The sequence below is a fragment of the Podarcis pityusensis genome (genome assembly GCF_964106645.2).
Source record: "Podarcis pityusensis genome assembly, chromosome: 7".
NCBI lineage: Eukaryota > Metazoa > Chordata > Lepidosauria > Squamata > Lacertidae > Podarcis > Podarcis pityusensis.
Genome location: NC_138031.1, coordinates 69,526,736 through 69,549,112, shown reverse-complemented (window position 1 = coordinate 69,549,112; position 22,377 = coordinate 69,526,736). Strand labels below are relative to the sequence as shown.

At 44.6% G+C, this 22,377-nt stretch overlaps 1 protein-coding gene across 1 annotated transcript in view; it reads left to right on the top strand.

Annotated features, from left to right (window-relative positions):
- CDH6 (cadherin 6) overlaps window positions 1-22,377 on the top strand; it is a 176,205-nt gene that overhangs the window by 143,599 nt on the left and 10,229 nt on the right. The window contains exons 7-9 of the mRNA XM_081014768.1: window positions 3,713-3,966; window positions 14,359-14,495; window positions 22,244-22,365. Coding sequence (XP_080870894.1) covers window positions 3,713-3,966; window positions 14,359-14,495; window positions 22,244-22,365 — 513 coding nt within the window. The remainder of the gene's footprint in view (window positions 1-3,712; window positions 3,967-14,358; window positions 14,496-22,243; window positions 22,366-22,377) is intronic.

Here is a 22,377-nt window from a genome sequence, read left to right as displayed (position 1 = left end):
AATTAATAATTCTATTCGGGTACATTCTGACTTTCTCTTTTGTTGTGTTTCTTTTTTTAAAGAGCAGAGCCTTATAAGATCCTGAGTGGGAACTACTAATATGACACCTTCGTTGTCAGAAAGCATTTCACTAATCTCATTTACAAGCAACTTATCTGGCAAGCTTGATAAGGTTACAGATATCAGCCCGCATCAATTCAAACTTAGCCAACACGAAAAAGACATTGTGTAGAGTCTCAAACACGGACTTTTGCCTGTAGATCTCTGCACAACACCCGTCATTACTTATTCATACAGAAATGCCTCATAGGACTTGATCCTGATATCACTCAATTTTCTGCTTGTGTCTGGTTCTGAAAAATAATGCTTTGGCCAGGTTTCATACAGTACAGGGGATAAAAAATGAAGAGGCATGGTTTGTCTCCTTTCCACCTAAATTGCTTGTGATGTTTCTTCTGTACCCTCAGGATTTCACGATGCAGTCAAATCTAATTGCAACTACATCACGCACAATTCCCCCCACTTCCTCGAGCAATAGGAAATTCTAGGGGCAGCCTCTGTGGGGGCTGATTACATGTGAGGAGAGAGCACTGGAAGCTTGTAGCATTTTTGCAATATCTGTTTATGCATTGAACATAGTGGGGGGAAGAAAAGCCCCATAGTCAGAAAGAGCCTGCCTATAAAGCAACATCAGTTCCCCCAAAAGCAAACAGCTTCTATTTGAAACTAGGGGTGGGAGAGAAATTCAACTCAGTTTGCATTTAAAGGCGAACTTACCAAATCTGCAGTTCCCAAAACAATATGGAAACCAAACACGGTCATCCATCAAAAGTTGTGCTTTGCTGTGTGCTTTTGCAATGCCAGGGAGCGTGTACAGATAATAATAATAATAATAAATTTTATTTATATCCCGTCCTCCCCAGCCAAAGCCGGGCTCAGGGCGGCTAACAACAATAAAACAATACAAAAGTACAGCATAAACAACACTCTAAAATCGTTCATTATAAAATTAATTAATTCAAGCCACTGGCAACCATTGGGCCAGAGCTCCATGAAGATTGCCGAGGGAGGGAGTCAGGCTGTGCCCTGGCCAAAGGCCTGGTGGAACAGCTCTGTCTTGCAGGCCCTGCGGAAAGATGTCAAGTCCTGCAGGGCCCTGGTCTCTTGTGACAGAGTGTTCCACCAGATCGGAGCCACAGCCGAAAAAGCCCTGGCTCTAGTTGAGGCCAGCCTAACTTCTCTGTGGCCTGGGACCTTCAAGAGGTTTTTATTTGAAGACCGTAAGTAGTACCTTGGGTTAAGAACTTAATTCGTTCTGGAGGTCTGTTCTTAACCTGAAACTGTTCTTAACCTGAAGTACCACTTTCGCTAATGAGGCCTCCCACTGCTGCCGCGCCACCAGAGCACGATTTCTGTTCTCATCCTGAAGCAAAGTTCTTAACCCGAGGTATTATTTCTGGGTTAGTGGAGCATCTGTAACCTGAAGCGTATGTAACTCGAGATACCACTGTACATATATAAAAGTGTGCCTAAAAATGCGCACATTTGTGAAACTAACATACGAAAATATAGCGCATTAGGGAAATTTGCTTTGAAAAACGGTGCCTCTTAAGCAAACATGCATACTGTGAGAAACTCACACAAAAGTGCTGATGAATTTTCATGACAACTTTTTTATTTTAGAAATCCCAAAGTGATGTTGAAATGTGGGGAACGGAAATTAAGATTGGAAAAATGAGAAATGGGGATAATTGGAAATTGATGGATACCTCCACTCCTATCTGGAGTGTTTCCTTCTTTCCCCCCAAGACTCCTTCATCCTCTCAGCTACAAAACTCATATTCTTTCCTCTTTAACTGGCTGCACTGCAACTAATAGCCACTTCTCCAGCTCACAACAGAGCATCAGGACTGTCTGTGCTGTTAGGCAGAGTGAGGAAGCCATCTAAAAAACCCCAACAACCCTGATTTGGGGGTGTAATGAAAGGGCAGCGAATTGTCAGTTGTTTCATTTATTACTATTGTATTTTTTACTGCCAGGGCGTGAGAGAAGTACCTGAGGGGTTGTTGCCTCAGGTGCCAAAATAACTTAGCCAGGTTTTGCACACTATATACCGTATTTTTTGCACCATAACACTCACTTTTTTCCTCCTAGAAAGTAAGGGGAAATGTCTGTGCGTGTTATGGAGCGAATGCCTGCGGGTGGCGGGGGGGGATCTGCTGCAGTCGTGAGCAGAGGATCCATGGTTCCCCTTCCTTCCCTCCTCCATGGTTACAAAGCATGGATCCTCAGGATTTTTGAATTGGGCTACTCCAAACTCACTGTCAGGTCACATGTCTGTGGCCACAGCATGAACCACAAAAATCATATATCCACTATTTCGTTTAGAATATTTTTTTCTTGTTTTCCTCTTCTAAAAACTACATGCGTGTTATGGTCTGGTGCGTGTTATAGAGCGAAAAATACGGTACATTGAATGGTGAGGCAGAGGTGGGGAAGCAGGGACAGCAATTGCTGTTCTTCCTGAGGCAGCAAAATATCTTGGGGTAGCCCTGCCAACCACATGGGCTGTGTCCGAGCTCGGTAGACACCGTCAAAGCTCACGAAGAAAAGTCTGGCAGACGTCAAGTGCTATTGAGCAAGCATCTACAGCTAGTTCCAGAAACATCGACTGACCCGTCAGCGCTCATTTACAAGCAATGAAGTAAAACAAATGGCGGTTTTCTCTTCCCTTGACACCACACAACAGCATCCGCGCTACGCTCTTTTACCGAACGCCACGCTACATTGGTTTTGACTTCACATAACATAGTTGCATTTCCAGTGAGGAACGGCTTTCAAAACACAACTTCCCCCCAAAATGTGTCTACTTTTCAGGTAGGGGCTTTGAGGGAAACGAACGTCAGTTCAGAGTGGGTGATTTATTTTCTCATTTGCAAGGAAGTGTGGGGAGGCAACATTGTTGGGCAAACACATTTGGGAAGTGTCAGAGTAGGAAAGGCAGGAATGTTCCAACAGAAATGAGGTCATTAATGACTTCTAAAAAGTGCAGGATCGGAGGACAAACCTCTCGTCTCACAGCAGCACATTATCTCTGGACATTAGAAAGATTTCTGAAGTTGCCATTGTATATTTTCTTCTTCCCAAGGCATAAATGGGGCAATTGTTTGAAGTGGGAGTGCTTGAATATGGAAACACCTCTGCCCAACTTGGAGCAGTCCCAATTCAAGCAAACACACCTTCCTTCTGGAGCAGGCCCTTCTTCAAGCTGGGGCTCAAATGTACACCCTGCGTTCCTTGGTCTTCTCCAAGAAGCAACAAGAAGTGTTGTCCTTTGAAGAAGAGAAAGAAGGTAGTAGATGGAGGAGGACTCTCTGCTAAAGGTTGATGAGCAATTTCATTGCCCCTTCTGCTCTCCCGCCTTGTGGTTCTTTATATTTACACCAGACACCCTCTCTCTTCTTTAAAATAGGGCACATAACCACCCTACCTCTGAGGCCGAAATCCTGGATACACTTACTCAGGCGTATGTACCGTTGAAAACAGTAGGGCTCCCTTCTGAGCAAACATGCATTGAATTGCAGTGCAAATGTTTGTTTTGAAGTGCATAACGCGCTCATTCCACGCATTTCAGTCTGCCTCTTTGAATGTCAGGTCTCCCAGGAAAGCTGTTATCAGTTTTCTATTTAACATGTGCATTTTCTGCTCCTAGGCTTTGGATTTTGAAAAGAAGAGACAGTTCACTGTGAAAGTGGAGGCAAGCAATCCTCACGTGGACCCCAGATTCCTCTATCTGGGACCCTTCAAAGACATTACGACTGTCAGAATTGTGGTGGAGGATGTAGACGAACCTCCAGTATTCAGCAGGCCAGCCTACGTGTTTGAAGTGAAGGAAAATGTCCAGATAAACACTGTCATAGGAACCGTGACTGCCCGAGACCCTGACGTTGCAAAGAATCCTATCAAGTAAGCATAGACTTTTTGTTTTATCTCTGAACTTAGCATGTTTGGGGGGGGGGGTTAATGCCAATATCTTACTACTGTTGAGAATGACATAGTTGGTATAGCTAGGTGTTATTTCAGTTGTTGTTTTTTAAAGTAACTTTTATTTGGTTTTACAAAATCAATCACACAATTAACATACTTGAAAACATTAAAAATAAAACAAGATTCTTTCGAATCTTAGGATTTCCCTCCTCCCCTCCGTAGATTCTTTAAATACCTTTGTCAACTGCATATAATAGTTCATCCAAATTACAGTCCTCTATTGTTTCCAAAGTCTTTGTAACATTGCAAGAGTTATTTAGAGCCTGCCAAAGAGTTCAAGTGTTTACAGTGTTCTTTTAAATGCAATCTGTATTCATCCCAATCTCTATTGAAGTTCTGATCTTCCTGATTTTCCCTGTCAATCTCGCCATCTCTGCGTAATCTAGCAGTTTCATCTGCCAGTCCGCCTTCATGGGCATCTTGTCATCTTTCCATTTCTGGGCAAGCAGCATCCTTGCAGCCGTAGTAGCATACATGAACAGTCTTTTCAATTCCTTCGGTGTATCTGTGCCTACAATTCCTAAGAGAAAGGCTTCTGGTCTAGCTAGGTGTTATTTCTGGGTCTGCCCTGTGAGACTTCTTCCGATTCTTTCATCACAGAATACATAAGAACCGCTTGTCTTATCTCCGGGGAAGTGCTGTTTGCAGCTTAGCTCGGCCACAGCAGGCAGGAGACTCTTTTGCAGGTGTCACAGCCAATTGCAGAGGAGTGTGTGGGCATGGCTCAGGGAGCAGACCAGAGGAGATTGCTTTGCCTCACAGTCTTCCCTCTGATCTGCTCCCTGGAAATATAAGCGTGCCACTCCCGTGCCTCAGTCACAGTTCCCTTCCGGATTTCAGAAGAGAAGGGCACCAGGCGCAGTAGAGGAGGAGGAGAATTTATTTTTTACGTGGACAGTGGTGGCGGCTTGCTGGACCTCTGAAGCAGCCGAAGAAAGTGAAAGAAAGATGAGAGAGAGAGAGAGAGAGAGAGAGAGAGAGAGAGAGAGAGAGAGAGAAGGCACCAAGAGCTTCACTAAGTAGGGAGCAGCTGCGGCATGGCTAGATGTGGTGTGGCTTGCTATGGAAGTGCTTTGGTCGCCATTGGAGGGGCAGGGAGGAATGTTCCCTGCAGGACAATTGGCCAATCTGGAGATACTGCCTGCCTCAAAGCAACTGTCACAATTTGATGGTGGACAAGGTGTTGAGAATGGATCCTTAGACTAAGCAAGCACCACAAAAGCAGGGCAATCCCATTAAAGGGAGCATGGGGGAAGAGCTTCTTTTCCAGACACCCAGCTCAGGGGTTGATGGGCCATAGAACCCCCCAAAATGGTGGTCACAGGGGTTGATGCACATCAAAGGGCAACCTGTAACCTCGGGCGACCGTGCCAATCGACAAACAGCAGGCGGACAGTTTGCTTTCAGGATATAAATATCATGGCAACCATTAAGGAGATGTTTCCATTATTTTTGTTAGAACTTAAATACAGAAGCAGCTTTTTGGAGTGTTCATTGGCAACTATTAGTGAGATGTTATTTGTTTAAAAATTGAACGAAGGAAGGCAAGAAGCGAGTGAGGAGTGGCAGCCAGGGAGAGCTTGGCAATGCTTATGTTCTGTTGAAGTAAATGGAGTTGAAGCAGAAGGTTAAGTGTTGAACAAAATGCTGTTGAACGCAATGGCACACTTCCAGAGGTACAATTTCCTGTACTCTCGGTCTGGTGCAGAAAGACAGGAAGCCATCAAAGCAGGTAAAATACAGGGAGCCAACAAAGTAGATACCTTCAGAATATATATCACTATCATTATTATCATTCTATCTATTACCAACCTTTTACTGGAAGGTCTCAGGGGCCCCCTATCTGCTTTGTGGGGGAAAACACTTGAGGGTATATCCCGCCACATGTGTTGGGCCACTGAGAAGGGAGCGGGTGGCGCTGTGGTCTAAACCACTGAACCTCTTACACTTGCCAATCAGAAGGTCGGCGGTTCGAATCTGCACGACAGGGCGAGCTCCCATTGTTCTGTCCCAGCTTCTGCCAACCAAGCATTTCGAAAGCACATCAGTACAAGTAGATAAATAGGTACCACTGCAGCAGGAAGGTAAACAGCATTTCTGTGTGCTCTGGCTTCCATCATGGTGCCCCATTGCATGAGAAGCAGTTTAAACATGCTGGCCACATGACCTGGAAAGCTGTCTGTGGACAAATGCTGGCTCCCTCAGCCTGAAAAGTGAGATGAGCTCCACAATCTATGGTATCCTTTCAGTGGACTTAACAGTCCAGGGGTCCTTTACCTTTTTTACACTGAGATGGTCCAATGATTGTCCTGGAGGGCATGAACTCCCGACCAGCCCATTTGAGGCAGCCTCAGCATATTGGAAGTTCCCCAACACCACCATGAAAGGATTCTCTAAAACCACATCCTATATTACCTCTGCTACCACACTTAGGGATGGTTTGTACCATCCTACAAACACACACAAACAAACAAACAGAAACCCATTATCTCTCTCTGGCCCAACACCACCAATAATCCTTCTAGTGCAAACACAGGATGAATTGTGCCCCTTGTGACAATCTCAACTCCCCTCCCCACCCCAAACGTCAAAATTGCTACGCCAAGTACCAGGCCGCAGATCATCTGCTCAGGTCCCAGTTATGCACACAGGTACTATTTTTTTGGTGTGTGGGGGGCGGAGGGATATCCCATCACACTGTGAACCAAACTACAGTGGTACATCTGGTTAAAAACTTAATTCGTTCCAGAGGTCCGTTCTTAACCTGAAACTGTTCTTAACCTGAGACACCACTTTAGCTAATGGGGCCTTCCGCTGCCACCGTGCCGCCAGAGCACGATTTCTGTTCTCATCCTGAAGCAAAGTTCTTAACCCGAGGTACTATTTCTGGGTTAGCAGGGTCTGTAACCTGAAGCATCTGTACCCCGAGGTACCACTGTATACAGATCTCACAGCCTACATCAGCAGTGTTGACAGGTGAGAACAGACTGGAAGGCCAGATCAGGCTGATGGCTTTGGCAAACACAAATGTGTGCCTGGCGTATGCCTACTTTCCCCACTCAACCATTCACTTAGGCATGCCCTACACCAGGGCTCCTCAACCCGTTGCCCTGCAGATGTTTGGGGCTAGAACTCCCACAAGCACCATGTTTCCTGAGGCTGATGGGAACTGTAGTCCAAGACATCTTCAGGGCACCAAGCCCTGTCCTGTCTTGGTGTGGCTAGAAACCTCACTCCGTTTTTGTTGTGTCCATACTCCTCTGTTCCTTTGTTGCCTCTGAGCTGTTCTTCCTGCATCCGTGGTATGTACACTCAGGTTGCTTTCTCACCTTGCGAAGGTGCTCTCCAACACCTCTCCCTCCATCTTTCTACTCAGTCATGGGTGGGAGCTGATAGAAGAAAGATACAGGAGGAGAGAGGCAATGGGGAACTTTCAAAATGAGGCCAAGGAGCGTGTGCTTGGTTAGAGATGCGCAGCAACAGAAAGCATCAAAGGTAGCCTCTCTGGACATGCCTCTGGAACCTAAATGCTGTGCAGGAGTAGAGAGAAAGTGAGCAGAACCGTGCTACCACCCAAACTGCTTGCCTATGTGATCCTGAAGGGCTTTTCTGGTGCCCCCTCTCCTAGCATCTTTCAAGATCTGCAAGCCTAGATTAGGACTGCCTCGTCTTGACAGTGATTTCCCCCCACACACACCATCATGAGTGTAAATGCTAACTCTAACTTTCCCTCGCAGCTTGGGGGAGGATGCAATTAGACCGTTATATGTTCTACTTGTCACTTACTTGTCAGGTTCCCCTGACAGTTAGAAATAAAACCTTCAGACACTTGATGTTACATTGAAAACCCTCAATTTTTTCCACTTGACTGTAGCTTTAAAAAGAAAAACCTTAGCACAGAGCACTGTCAGCTTGAAAGCCCTTTGATCTCCCATTAAAGAATGCTTCATAATGTCATTATGAAGATGCTTAGCATGTGTGTGAGAGGAAATTCACACATGCATTCCTCAGTGGCCCACAAATTTTCTTGGCTTGCACTTGCATTAAATACAGGGACTCTGCATTGAAGAAAGCAATTAGGGGAAGATCTCCGAGGAGCAGATTTTGTAAAAAGTCTGCCTTTGGCACTAGCAGATTGAGTGACACTTACATTTGTCAATAGAGTAACATTTTAGTCACTGATTCCCCTCGCCTGCCTGGATGCTGAGTGACATTCCAGATGAATAAATGCATTCAGATGTACAACTATCACAATATTAGAGCTGACAGTTTTCAGTCTTGACTCCAACGAGGCTCTAGTCCCATTAAGACCTCATGGATACTGTGGCCCAAGAGACGCTGGCACGTACCAGCAACCGCAGTCTCCACACCATCCTCCTTCCCTCCAATGTTTGCCATACAGAAAACCTGCCGTCTCCCATGTCAACCAGGCATTGCAAAGGAGCTGAGATTAGTCACAATCATCCCTGCCTACACCTGAATAAACTTGGATATGCCAACACTTCGACCAAATGCTGCAGCTGTTTCATTTAACAACCACTTGATGTGCATACAGTAGCAGGGGGTTGTGTTTACCTGCGGAAAACTTTGCTTGTTGATCTCTGCATGTCAATAAAGCATCAGAATAGACCATACCATTTTCGTCCGGTTGGTTTGCAACCATCCTTATCTGTCAGGCTACACAGAAAGGGACCATTGCCTTGTCTGCTGCTGTGAGGAATTGAAAAGGGATTTGGCAAAGAGAGTGGATGGGCAGTTCTCCGCTGAGTGGGGCTCTGAGAGAATTCCAGGACAACAAGGACCCCTGTCCGGCAAATTCAAAATACTGCAGCATATATAACAAAACAGTTGATCCAGCTCGGGTAGCCTGTTAACACGTCATCTAATCTAAGGTAGCACTTTTGTCCTTGAGAGCAGTTCAGCCCATGAACTCTGCACGTTTAAAGGATGCTACGTTGTCATTCAATCAGTATCACAAGAGGTACCTGCAAGAAAATATTGCAGTGTGGGGTATTCCTGCTCAGTATGCCAATCAGCTATGCCTTCTTTCAGGATATGATATTCCGTTTCCCCGCCTCTCCACCTCATGTTTTCCTTATCCAATATGCTGCATTCTGTGCCCAGTCATTGGACCATTTGTGGTGGGGTGGGGTGGGGTGGGAGGTCCACATACAACTCCTGGCCTAATGGTTTGTTCTGCTTCTGCAAACCTCAGATTCTCCGAGTATACAGATATCTCCCTCTTGATACCAGGAGCCATGTTCTTGCTACATAGCTGTCATAATTCAGCACTTGAGTTTGGTGTTGCTGTATACAAGCAGGGCCCAACCTCAAAATTTTGCAGTGCATACTGTGTATGAAACAGCATGTGTATGTACCTCAGGACTGGAAAGTAGCTGATGTAACAAAAAAAATTAAACAGCGATCCTGGAAATTGCAGGCTGGTTAGCACCATAATCTCTAAGCAATGTTCCTGGAACGTAACTGATGTGAACATTGCACGACCCCTGCATTTCCTTATGTATAAGTATTAAGGACTTAGTGACGGCATCTTCATATATTTGTTAACATTCTAGCTTATCAATTTCCCCAAGTTTGAAGGGAATAAAGCCCCAAAATCTGACATACACGCACCAGTAATTTCATTAAAGAAATGTAAAAAATGAGTTTGATGTTGTCGACTTAATTTTTAATAGGCTATGATCCGCAAGTCAAAGTCACCACCAATTCAACATAATTAGCAGCCCTTGATCAAAAGAGACCTGGGATTATTTAAATGGAATGAAAGCAATGAGAAGGGTAGCCTATTAAAAGCATTCTTCTAGGTCAGGGTTAACAATGTAATTAGGATATACTTTTAACTACTACAACCTTGTCTTGTATTCTTTCTGAATGAGAAAAATAATTTAGAACTAGCGTTTTGCCAAACCACGGTGTTACCTATTAGTACTGTGTCGCATTAGTGTTCTGCTTGCAGATGATGCTGTGTGCAGAATCGGCCCACCCATGAGACAGTGTGAAGCATCCTCTTCAGGTGGCGGAAGCGCAAGAGGCGGCACCCTGCCTGCCCCACCGCTTCTGCCACTGCCATAATGCCCCCTCTTGACAGCAAAATGGAGGCGGTGGTGTTGCTGCTCCTTTTCCCTGCCCTTGGAGTGGAGAAGACAAGTGTCCATTCTCTGAGGAGCAAGCTGGCATTCACTGAATTGGCAATAGCCAGGGGGTTCCCGAGTGCAGTGTTGTCACTTGTGCCCCCCCCCCCAAGGTAGGGGAATACAAGTGGCAATGGCGGAATTAGGGGGCGGGGCACATTCCTCAGGTGGCAAAGTGGGATGAACCACCCCTGCCTGTGCATGTAGCGATTTCTGGGAAACCATGCATCCTCATAATATTCAGGTGCAGATCTATGTCGTGGGAGGAGGGAAACGGTTAGCCATTTGTGATAAAAAATATGCATATTGCACAAATAGCCCAAGAGAGGGTTTAATTCTTTTTTTCAAAACTCCTTTGTAGCAGTGCATAAGTTACTAATCCATAGCTTGCCTGTCCTCAAAGCATCCTCCAGAAAGCGTCTTCATGAAGCCCCCACCCTCTCACATTCACAGCCAAAGACAAAACCAACACAATAACCAAGCCACTGCCTTCTGCCAACTCCTTTCCCCAATACCATTTATCCTTTGTGAAATACATTCACAATACAATACAAACACTAACAGAAACGCCAGGGCAAACAGGTTGAAACTTGCAGTTCGGTAGGTTCTCTGCAGAGTTGGAATGAGCGACTGAGCTTGAGCCCCTACCTCAGCCCTAGAGGGTTGACAGTCCAGCATTAGCCACACCCCATTTCTTCCAGAGCAGGGCTGAGAAACCCATGAGCCTCCAATGCCGTTGGACTCCAACCCCCATCAGCCCTAACCAACACTGCAGTTGGTCAAGGATGATGGGAGTGGTAATCCAGCAGCTGCTGTAGTCCTACAGGTAGACCCATCTTGGTGGTGGCATGTTGGCAGGAGAGACATCCACGAGTCCCTTGTCCTTCTAGAGATGAAACAGCTGTTTGATCACCAGGGGGAATACCCCACAGCCCTACAGTGATGATCAGCTCTGTGATAGTGGCTGCTGCTAGGAAGTTGAACTTAACCATGTAGCATGGTGCAAACTAAGGCTCTATCCATTATTCATCTTTTGCCAAGAAGCTGGAAGAACAGAGGCTTAGCTCCCTCCTGTCTGACTTGAGAGTACATGCACCGCTTCCCACCCATTGGGTGTAAACTGCCCAAAGAACCTCTTTTCTCCTGGGCATCACTTTCCCCTTGCTAGGGCTTTGCTAGTGCATTCTCTTCACTCCACTTACAGCCTAACATGATCAATTGCATAACAAATGGTTAGCATCAGGCTGCAAATTAAGAATCGAACATAAACAGGTTTTCTCCATTGCTTCCGAGAACTGTGTCACATACACTGTGCTAAATCTGTGATGTTCGGATTTCTGGATATTAGGCTTCCGTTTGAAAAACTTACACCGCTAATCCCCAGTTCGCTGAATATGTGAAAGATGCTTGCTTAAAGCTTGTTAAATAACTTGGCAAATCCAAACTGTGGCACTACTGCCAACTTTCAGTATATGTCTGAGATATTAATTGTTGCCCCAGCTTGAGGTCCTGGTTTCTGCAACGCATATAATTCCAGGAGAATTTCTGCTGGCATGCAGCCTTTGAGGTCGACAGACACACAAACTCTTCCAGCCCCAGACTTTTAAAAGGTATCAGGGAGATGTTATTTCCTTTCACTTGAAAAGAAGCAGCAGCAGCAGAAAGTCTCATGATCTTTAATTCACTTTAATCCATTCATCAGGAAGGCTTGACTGCTGACCTTTCAACAGATGGAATTAGAAACGGTAACCTAACGCCATGGCCCTGTAAGTTTGTTACGTTGAGAGCAGATGCTAAATTCACAGTGACTGCATACAACCCCACTTAAAAACCCTTGATCTGAAGGAGCTCCACCATGTAGCCAACTTCAGGTCCCATCTTATTCCCCATCCAACCCTCTCTCTCTCTCTGTGATGGCCTGGGATTCGGACTCGGATGCTGAACCTGAGGGATCCCAGCCTGCACAGGATTCCCCGCCTCCAGAACCAGCTGAGCTGGGGCTGGGGCATGAGCCTGAAGGGTCTTCACCAGTGCTGGATCCTCAGGTGAAGGCACCAGCAGAGTCTGCTCTGGCTCCTGAGGTGATGGAGCACCCATTGCCTGCAGGTGCTCCACTCTCAGCCCCGTCAGAGGAAGCTGAGGTTGCCTCTGGGTCCGGTATCCCTCCAGCCTCTCCTGAGCTGCAGAGGCTCAGGGCAGAGAGGCGGAGGGAACTATGTTCCCGCAGGAGGAGTGCTCACCTCCAGGCCAGGAGAGGTGAGTCACCTGAGGATCGGGGCCGCCCTATGCCTCAGGGCAGATAAAAGCCAGCCAGACCCAGTCCCAAGTTGCAGGAGCAACATTGTTGGTTGCTAGTTCCTGCCTGAGCTCCTGACCTGCCCTGGCTCCCTGCTTGCTTGCCTGTTCCTGACTTCACCTGACACCCTGCCCTGCACTCAGCTACAGCTACTACAGACTGCCTCCACGTTGCATCTTTGACTTGCACCGCACTTGGACCTCGCCTCTGGGGTAACCCATGGGACCAGCACACTCTTCCTCTCTCCCGCACCAATCCTTGGGAGCAGGGAAACAGTTGGCTGAATTCCAACTCTTCCACTTGGCAACCTCAGCCAATCTCCCCTGGGCATTACAGCAACCATAGTGTGGTTGAAACAGGTAAAGCGATATGAGAGGGTAACTTGCCTAAGTAGACACTGTCAGGAGCTTGTCCTCCACTTGAGTAGGACCCTGGCACAGACACATGTCCGACTGGCATGTTCCCTCCCTCCTGGTCGATCGTTCGGGAGCTTCAAAAGCTTTCTTCAGTCCAAACATCACAGCGATCGATGCCAACAGACATCAGCACAGGGAGCCTGCGCCAGGTCACAAAAGCCGCCCACCAACAATACTGGTGAGCGGTCATTCTATAGCCCTTGCCGACTGATCCATTTCATCTGTTGCCCTCCTATATCCTGCAGTTTATTGCCAGCCTAGCCAAAATATTATAAATCCTGCCAAAAAAAAACTTTTTAAAAATTGCATTGCTGACATTTCCATTTTAGGTGGGTCAGTGATTTTCAGCAAGTTCTGCTCTTGGGTACATTTGGTATTGAATTATTTAGAAGCAGTGATTGGCCATCCTGATCAGTTGGGAAGTGCAGGAAAACAGCAGCCTGTTCCTTCCCTTGCATGAGTAAATCTGTGCCCTACAGTTATTTTATTATTATTTTGTTTATTGAATTTATATACCGCCCTATACCCGGAGGTCTCAGGGTGGTTTACGGTTTATAAAGAAGGCTACAGAGCTCACTAAATTTTCACTAATGCACGCAACCATTCTTGAGGCAGAAAAGTGCAATGAAACACCTTTTGGTTCAGTTTTCTGTGATAGGCAGTGCAATCGTAGACATGACTACTCAGGAGTAAGGCCTTGTGATGCCTTGGGTGAAGTTACTTAGGTTGCAAATAATGTTACGCTTACCTGGAAATAAATGTGCAAGAGAGTTGCAGGCTGAATAAGCCAGAGCATCACTATGTTCATGCCACATTAGCTTTCAACATGATCATTAGCAGGAAATTTTCACAAAATTATATTATACTACAGAAACATTGAGCTGGGAGGAAATGATCTTGTGGCAGGTTTTCTACCATATCACGGTTTGAAAATTTTATTTTCTGCACAAGAAGCTTCACAGGTTGCATTTGTATTTTGAAGAATGCAAGTTGTTCACCTGTTGAATCTTGATGTCTGTACCAAGGAGACAAAGGGGGAGATAGCCAAATATTTTTTTAAAAATCCATGCTCAAGTAAAGAACTCCAGAATGCCAATTGTGACACTTAACATGGAAATTATGAATTGGCCTAATGTGTTTGGGTTGTGTCTCAGTGGGTGGTGTTGTGAATAAAATAGGATTTTGGCAAATGGTGAGGAATAACAAATGGTGAGGAATTACAAATATTCCATCTGCTGAAGCAGGGTTTGTACCGACCAGGATCCTTAGATAAATCCTGCCCAAATCACAGAAGGTATCAAGATGTTGCAGTTCACAATATCAGTACAACAGCATTGGTTTGGTGGGGTTTGTTGTTGTTGTTTGCAATATAGCTGTAGAGTGCACCATAAAATTATTTAAAAGCATTTTTGGAGCGATCTCTAAATGACTTTGTTTCTATTTTCAGGTATTCTGTAGATCGGCATACTGACATGGACAGAATATTCAACATTGATTCTGGAAACGGTTCAATATTTACTTCCAAACTTCTTGACCGGGAAACATTATTGTGGCATAACATTACAGTAGTAGCTTCCGAGATCAGTAAGTTCTGCATAAACACCATTGCCGTAACGAATGCAGCCTTCCAGCTGAGAATGGCTGAAAGGAAGTCAAGCTCCATGCTTTGGTTGTTTTGCTGTTATTCATGGAAGTAAACTTTAAAAAAGCTTCTGTATTTTCCCCTCTTTCTTTCCCAAGGCTACAGCTTATGAAGAGGCAACTTTGTGCCTGAATGGAAAGGAAATTAGTATGCCCCTCATTTCAGATCAAATAAACTAAAGAAATCCTCCTGGCCATTGGTTAATTAGGATGGCAATTGCTGCTTGTGAACAGCTGCATAGATTGTACCCCCTCCCCACAAAAAGGGGTACATAATATTGAGGAAGGAGAGGGGAATATGCTGTTCTTTATGTCCCAACTAAATTCAGCCCTGTAGCATTGACCAAGATACTTAAAAGGCCATCATTTCAAGTCACTTACTTCTTTCTGCGTTCCCCTATTAATTTCATTAGGGCCAGATTTAATTAGAAGCCCGGAGCCCAGTACATCACTCCTAAATCCACTTACATGAAAGCTATTGTAGATGGGACTTGCTTCCAAGTAGGCAGGCTTAGAGGACTAGCAGAAGGCATTTAGATTGCATTCAAACCAAAGGCCAATTTGTCGACTTCAGAAACATCAACAGCATTTGCAACCCTTCTCCGTTTCTTGTTTGGTCTGAATGGGGACTCTGGGTTGGGAGGAAGGGGAACACTTCACAATTAGGCGAGTCTAGATAATCAAGTAGGGACGCGGGTGGCGCTGTGGGTAAATCCTCAGCGCCTAGGACTTGCCGATCGCATGGTCAGCGGTTCAAATCCCCGCGGTGGGGTGCGCTCCCATCGTTTGGTCCCAGCGCCTGCCCACCTAGCAGTTTGAAAGCACCCCCGGGTGCAAGTAGATAAATAGGAACCGCTTACCAGCGGGAAGGTAAACGACGTTCCGTGTGCTGTGCTGGCTCGCCAGATGCAGCTTGTCACGCTGACCACGTGACCCGGAAGTGTCTGCGGACAGCGCTAGCTCCCGGCCTATAGAGTGAGATGAGTGCACAACCCTAGAGTCTGGCAAGACTGGCCCGTACGGGCAGGGGTACCTTTACCTTTACCTAGATAATCAAGTAACTGTAGGTTGCACACAACTAATTAATGAATCATCTCTATTAATGCCAATGGGTCTATTCTAAGTAGAGCTAGCACAGAAGATCACTCCGTTGAGTTCAGTATTCATGCAGGGAGCCTGTGCAAATTAGGTAGCCTTGTTTAAGCACCTGTTTTCTACGTAAACCTGCCACCGAACACTTTTTTAATCATCTCCAATATTTTAGGTCACATCCAGGTAACTAGATGTCTCGTTAATGGGAGACATCAAAACTTCTTCCAGGAAACCATGGTAACTGCAGTTCTGAGAGGAAGGGGGGGGGAAATGGCGGACAGCTAACTTGGGTGGCCAGATTAAAAAAAGAGGACAGGCTCCTACACCTTTAATGGCAAGCAGAAGATAAATAATCTCTCAAAATTGCCTCTTCTGCACAACAGTTGGAAGGTTCAGGAGCTCTGTGTTCTTCTGCATTTGGCTACCCTATCTCTTTCCAATGATTCTCACTGGACTACAATGACCAGAATTCTTTAACCATCACATTTAAAGGGATATAGAAGTGATCGCTATCTAGCAAAGAGAGAGCCTAGGAGCACCTACATGTGCAAATGTAATTCAGTCAACACTGAGAAGAATCTTGTTTTGTTGCATTTGACAGTGAAGCACAGCAGAATAACAATTATTTAATGCCTTCCATGGCATTAGATAGCTAGATTCTACAGGAAATCTCAAGGCTCTTCTTTGCAGCTCAGCAGGAGGAACAGAGCTATGTATATCCCATATTTGAGGAAGGGCGGAATAAAAAAAATAAAAATTTGCTCCCAGGCCCTCTCAATTATGTGCCAAGAGAAATGCTGAATTCTGCACTTGGAATAAATTATTCAAATTTCTCTAGTTTTTGACATTTAAGCGGGTGTTGCTAATTTAAGGTAGGCTTGAAAGTCTATTCTGAAAACTTGCTCTTTTTAAAAAAGAAAGAAAGAAAGCAAACTGAGATTCTTAGGAAGCCAGTTCATGCATCCAATACCACATTCTGTGATTATTATTATTTTTTCTAGGCTCTTGTAAAATTGCTGCATACACATGGATCTGCTTGATCCTTCCTTTTTCTTTCTTTTTTTTTTAATAATATTTATTGCTTTTACAACAATTTAAACACTACAAAAAAAAACAAAGAAAAAACAATACATAACAATACAAAGACACTACCTTACACTAAAACATTAAACTAACAAGACGAAACAAAAACAATTTAAAAACACATCAACAAAGAAAAGAAAAGGAAAAAAAATAAATTTCAATGTCTTATCTTTCTTTCACATATTTCCACGACCTCCTCACACCTCCCTTTTTGTATTCCACTTCTATTAATTATTTCAGCAATTCCTTTCCATCTTCCCCTGTTTCCTATCCTATAATTATCTTAACATATTTCAACCTCATTTTTCTTTTAATACTCTATTAATCTATTTGTACTTAATTCCTTATAACCGTTCTACTAAAGCCATATCACTTCATTCCAACATTCTTCTAGCATTCCTTAATTTTACAATATTTCTGTAAATAGTCTTTAAACTTTTTCCAGTCTTCTTCCACCGACTCTTCTCCCTGGTCTCGGATTCTGCCAGTCATTTCCGCCAATTCCATGTAGTCCATCAACTTCATCTGCCATTCTTCCCTGGTGGGTAAATCTTGTGTCTTCCAATACTTCGCGATGAGTATTCTTGCTGCTGTTGTTGCATACATAAAAAAAGCTCTATCCTTCTTTAGCACCAATTGGCCGACCATGCCTAGGAGAAAGGCCTCTGGTTTCTTAAGGAAGGTATATTTAAATACCTTTTTCATTTCATTATAAATCATCTCCCAGAATGTCTTAATCCTTGGGCACGTCCACCAAAGGTGAAAGAATGTACCTTCAGTCTCATTACATTTCCAACATTTATTATCGGGCAAATGGTAAATTTTTTCAAGCTTAACTGGTGTCATGTACCACCTATAAATCATTTTCATTAAATTTTCTCTTAGGGCATTACATGCCATAAATTTCATACCTGTGGTCCATAACCGTTCCCAGTCAGCCATCATTATGTTATGTCCAACATCTTGTGCCCATTTAATCATAGCTGATTTCACCGTTTCATCCTGAGTGTTCAATTTCAACAGCAAGTTATACATTCTTGACAAATTCTTGGTTTTTGGATCTAACAATTCTGTTTCCAATTTTGATTTTTCCACCTGGAAACCAACTTTTTTGTCCAATTTGTATGCCTCCATTATTTGATAATAATGGAGCCAATCTCGCACTTTGTTTTTCAGTTTTTCAAAGCTCTGCAATTTTATTCTATCTCCATCTTGCACCAGAATTTCCCAATATTTCGGCCATTTGGCCTCCATATTGAGTTTTTTCTGTGCCTTCGCTTCCATTGGTGACAACCATCTTGGGGTTTTCTTTTCTAACAAATCCTTATATCTTATCCAAACATTAAACAATGCTTTTCTAACAAGATCCTTCCTTTTTCTTATGCATTATGTGTAGCTATAAAATGGGTCACTGAACTCTTTCTGAAAACACTGCTCAAGTAGTTTAGAGAGCAGTAGGGCAAGGCCTGAGCTAGCACGCCTCAGGTGAATGATCTTTGGTTAGCCTCTCAGAAGGGAAGGGATGGAAGGATGCTTTGCTCCTCTCCCCACAATCTCTACTCAAAAACATTTTATGGAATCTTAAATAACATGTCAACAAGCAAGTAGCTTTTTCTTATTTTCTGGCAGCCACAATGCCACTTTACCATCTCTTAAGACCACGCTGTTGACTGCGCAGAAAACAGGGGTGAAGAACCTTTGTCACGCTGAATGCCACATTTCCTTTTGGGCAATGTTTCGAAGGCCACCTGCTAGCAGTGAGCAGGCCGAGAGTAACAATGGGGAGATCAAGGAATGTAAATTTCTCATTGTGTAGTACGCTTGTTTCCACACACAAACACACACAAACACCAGACAAGCAAGAGGTATTATCTGAGGTCTAGGGCACATTCCAACCAGAGGAAAAACTTCCCTGGCATAAAGCAGGCCCAGTGAGGGGTGTGGCTTGGAGAAAGTTCAGAGGGCCACACGGGGAGATATGGAGGGCCGCATTCATCCTTCAGGCCTGAAGTTCCCAACCCCTGACCAAGAACAATTGCTAAGTTTGGGGCATTTTATTGCTTTCTGTCCAGTTGTGCATATGCTTGCCCTGCACTGAGTGCACCTTTTACCCGACAGAGCGTTCTCTGTTTTTGAAGCCACAAGTGCACACTGTTGTCATGCGCTTCCATGCAATGAGAAGAAAATTGCCCCACGTCTCAGCGTGATCATCATTTATCATTGATAAAGGCACCAGCAGGCACTAATGCAAACAGTAAAACTAGCAGGTCCTTGCCTTCCAGCTCACAATTTTGTTTGACATTTTTTAGATGCTAAAGAATGTGAAACAAAGGGAAGGAGGACTTAAGGGGAGGAGAAAAACTGTGCACTAGCTAAGTGAAACAAACAATGAGTAAAACACAGACTATAATTAGCCAACGAGTAAGAAAGGGAATAGAGAGAGCAAATGAGTTTTTAGTAGTTTCTTAAAATGGCAAAGAGGAGATCAGTCAGACATCTCTTTTTTTATTTTTATCAATGCTTCCTCCAGGATAGTAAATTCCTAGTCTTCAGCTATGTACTGCTAATTTGTAAGATGGTCCAAAAGATGTTAATGATGTCGTTGTTCTCTGAAATTGTCATACCATGGTGCTTCCTATATATCAGAGCTACTTTTCTCCACATGGACCCAAAATATGGCATGGATCTTTCTCATGGTGCTGGGGTGACATATAAAGAGCACCTATGTTTATGACCGATTACACAGCCAGCCAGTGTGGTATAATAGCTAAGAACAAGTATGCTGAGGACTACATCCTTGGGAGACAGCTGGAGTTTTTGCAGATGTTGGATGCCCCTTGTCCAAACAAGACATCTGTGGATGTTATAGGTGCCACAGGAATATGATCATAACCTGCTCGGCCAATAAAATATAGAATGTGCAGCTCCACCATTCGATGATGAGGCCCCATACTTCCTCTAGTGATTTGAAATATGAAGGTTAAGTGAGTCATGGGCAATTTGCAACTGCCAGGAACGATGTCTCAATGCCTTCCATCAGGAAGATTTTGGGCACCACATGGCAGGACAGAGTTCTGAACAAAGATGTCCTCTCCTAAGCTCACATTCCCAGACGTCCTGTCTCAGCGACGTCTACACTGGCTTGTTCATGTCCACAGAATGGAAGATGGCAGGATACCTAAGGACGTGCTCTACCGGTAGCTGGCTTCAGGCACCAGGCCCATTGGCAGACCAACTCTGTGCTACAAAGATGTCTGCAAATGTGACAACGTGTGGCAATCCCTTGCAGATGACTGCAGTGCCTGGAGACTGTTATGTACTGAAGTTCTCACCCTGGGCCAGCAGGGGGATACTGTAGATAGTTATGCAAATAAGGGATCGAAAGTGACGTTCAGTGATTGGATAGTTTTAGAAAGTTGTTACAGTAACGTTATACTGGAGCTCTATATAAGCAGGCTGACTGAACCCTTCAGTTCAGTTCTGTCCTGGCCTGTGAATAAACAAGAGCTGTTTGAAGAATTGCTGTGTCGTCTGATATGTTCACCCACAACTTAACACTGGCGACGAGGATGGGATGGATGGACAACAGAGCACAGCCAGCTGCAGCCACCCTCTGAGCAGAGCTGAATCACTGAGCTGAAACACCGAGCAAAATCACTGAACGTCACTTTCGATCCCTTATTTGCATAACTATCTACAGTATCCCCCTGCTGGCCCAGGGTGAGAACTTCAGTACATAATAGAGACAGGTTGTTCTTCCATAACAGTGGCCAAAGGAGGAATGATCGCTGGGAGGAGCGCAGAGAGGAGAAACGTCATGGTGCATCTGCAGCAGCACAACTGGACACCTTCATCTGCCCCAGCTGCAACAAAACATGTCTCTCTGATATTGGTCTCTACAGGCACAGCAGCCGCTGTAACCTTCCAACGGTTTGACTTCACTCCCAAAGGCACACTCCTCCTTCGTCTCCCGAGACAGATTGATGCCAGCCAAAAGCTCCATACCTGCTAAATATCTCTGTATTTTAGGGGTTACAGAGGGACCCTCAGCAAAGGAGGAATATTTTCATGGCTATTGCAATGCATACTCCTGACAAACATATGCCTCTCTGTTGGGCCACCTTGACTTACTCACGAGCCCAAGGAAATCAGTGACGGACGCAGAAGTGGGATTCAAGTTGTTCAGTACGCAGCTGCCTTGCAGATGAGAGTTCTGAAGTTGTTTTGAATGATGAATTTTCCACACCTGAAAGCTATGAAAGGTGAAACAGCAAGTGCACCACAGAAAGCACTTCAAAAGCCAAGATCAAGAGAAATTTAGGATTTCAGTCTTTGGTTTGATAGATGCTACATGAATAACTAAGAAATGTGTGTGTTTGCATAATGCAGCGAGAGGAAGGGAGCTGCCTGCTCCACATAGTAACACTTCCCACTCCTTCCATAAGAAAAAGAAAGAACCAGGTGACAATTAGGTTAGACTGAAGAGAACAAAGTTAAGCAATTTATTCATTGAAGAAAAAGAACTCGGGAGGGATGAGGAAGAGATAAAGAGCAGCGAAGCTTAAAGTTTGCGTAAGCATATTGGAAAGTGGTGTTCCTGATAGTTATCGCCTGAGAACTGATTGCTTGCTTGTGGGAGAGAATATTGATTTTGCATTTCTAAGCAAGTTTCTCCTATTGACTTCAACTCTATGTTTTAAAATGTTGCAGCTTTCAGATTCGCAGCCGTTAAGGCTATACAAAGAAAAACCTTCACTTGACATGTTTATCCTGCAATTCCGTTGTCCCTGGGAAGCCATGGGGGGGGGGGCTTAGGAAGCATCAGATTACCCTCTCCCAGGGCAGAGAGAAAGAACTCTGAGGTTCAAAGAGGAAATTCAATGCTGAATGCCCCATCCTTTCTGTAAAGGAAGGGGGAAGCTAGAAGAGCCGACTTATGCTCTTCCTTGCACAACCGTCTTGTAAGGCTGTGGCCCAAACGATTCAATAATGCTGTCACCAATACTTGCTTAGTTATTTTACATATTTCCCGTATGGCTGTTGTCCAGAATAGTTGGATTTTAGACATCACCCCAGAATTGGCCCTACTAAACATCTTCCAAGACAATTCACAGCTGAAGGGCTTTTTCCATGCAGTAATATTTGATGGTCAGCCACACAAGAGTGGCAGATCAAATTTCAAATGTAAAGACCTCCGTGGGGGTTTCTGGTGGTCTGCTTGGCGGAATTTTATAAAGTCAGATGGATATGAAAGCGGGAGAGGATCGAAGGAGATAAAAATGAGCATAGAATTCCTACCTTTGGTTTAGGAGGCAGTTAGAGATGTATTCTGATTGTACCTGCAAATTCCCCCCTTAACTCTCACAAATAAATTGTGCACACACAAAAATGTCGCTCATTGCTTGCATTAGCCTTGTGAATGTATTGTTCCAAACAAGGCAGTGGGTAGGTGGGGGGGCGGGAGTCAAACTCATTACTAAAATGTTTTCACCGGCTTTCTCTTTGTGTCACTACAGACAACCCAAAGGAAAGCAGCCGCATCCCAGTGTTTATTAAAGTCCTGGACGTGAATGACAACGCCCCGGAGTTTGCCATGTTTTACGAAACCTTCGTCTGCGAAAACGCAAAGGCCGAGCAGGTGTGCGGTTTG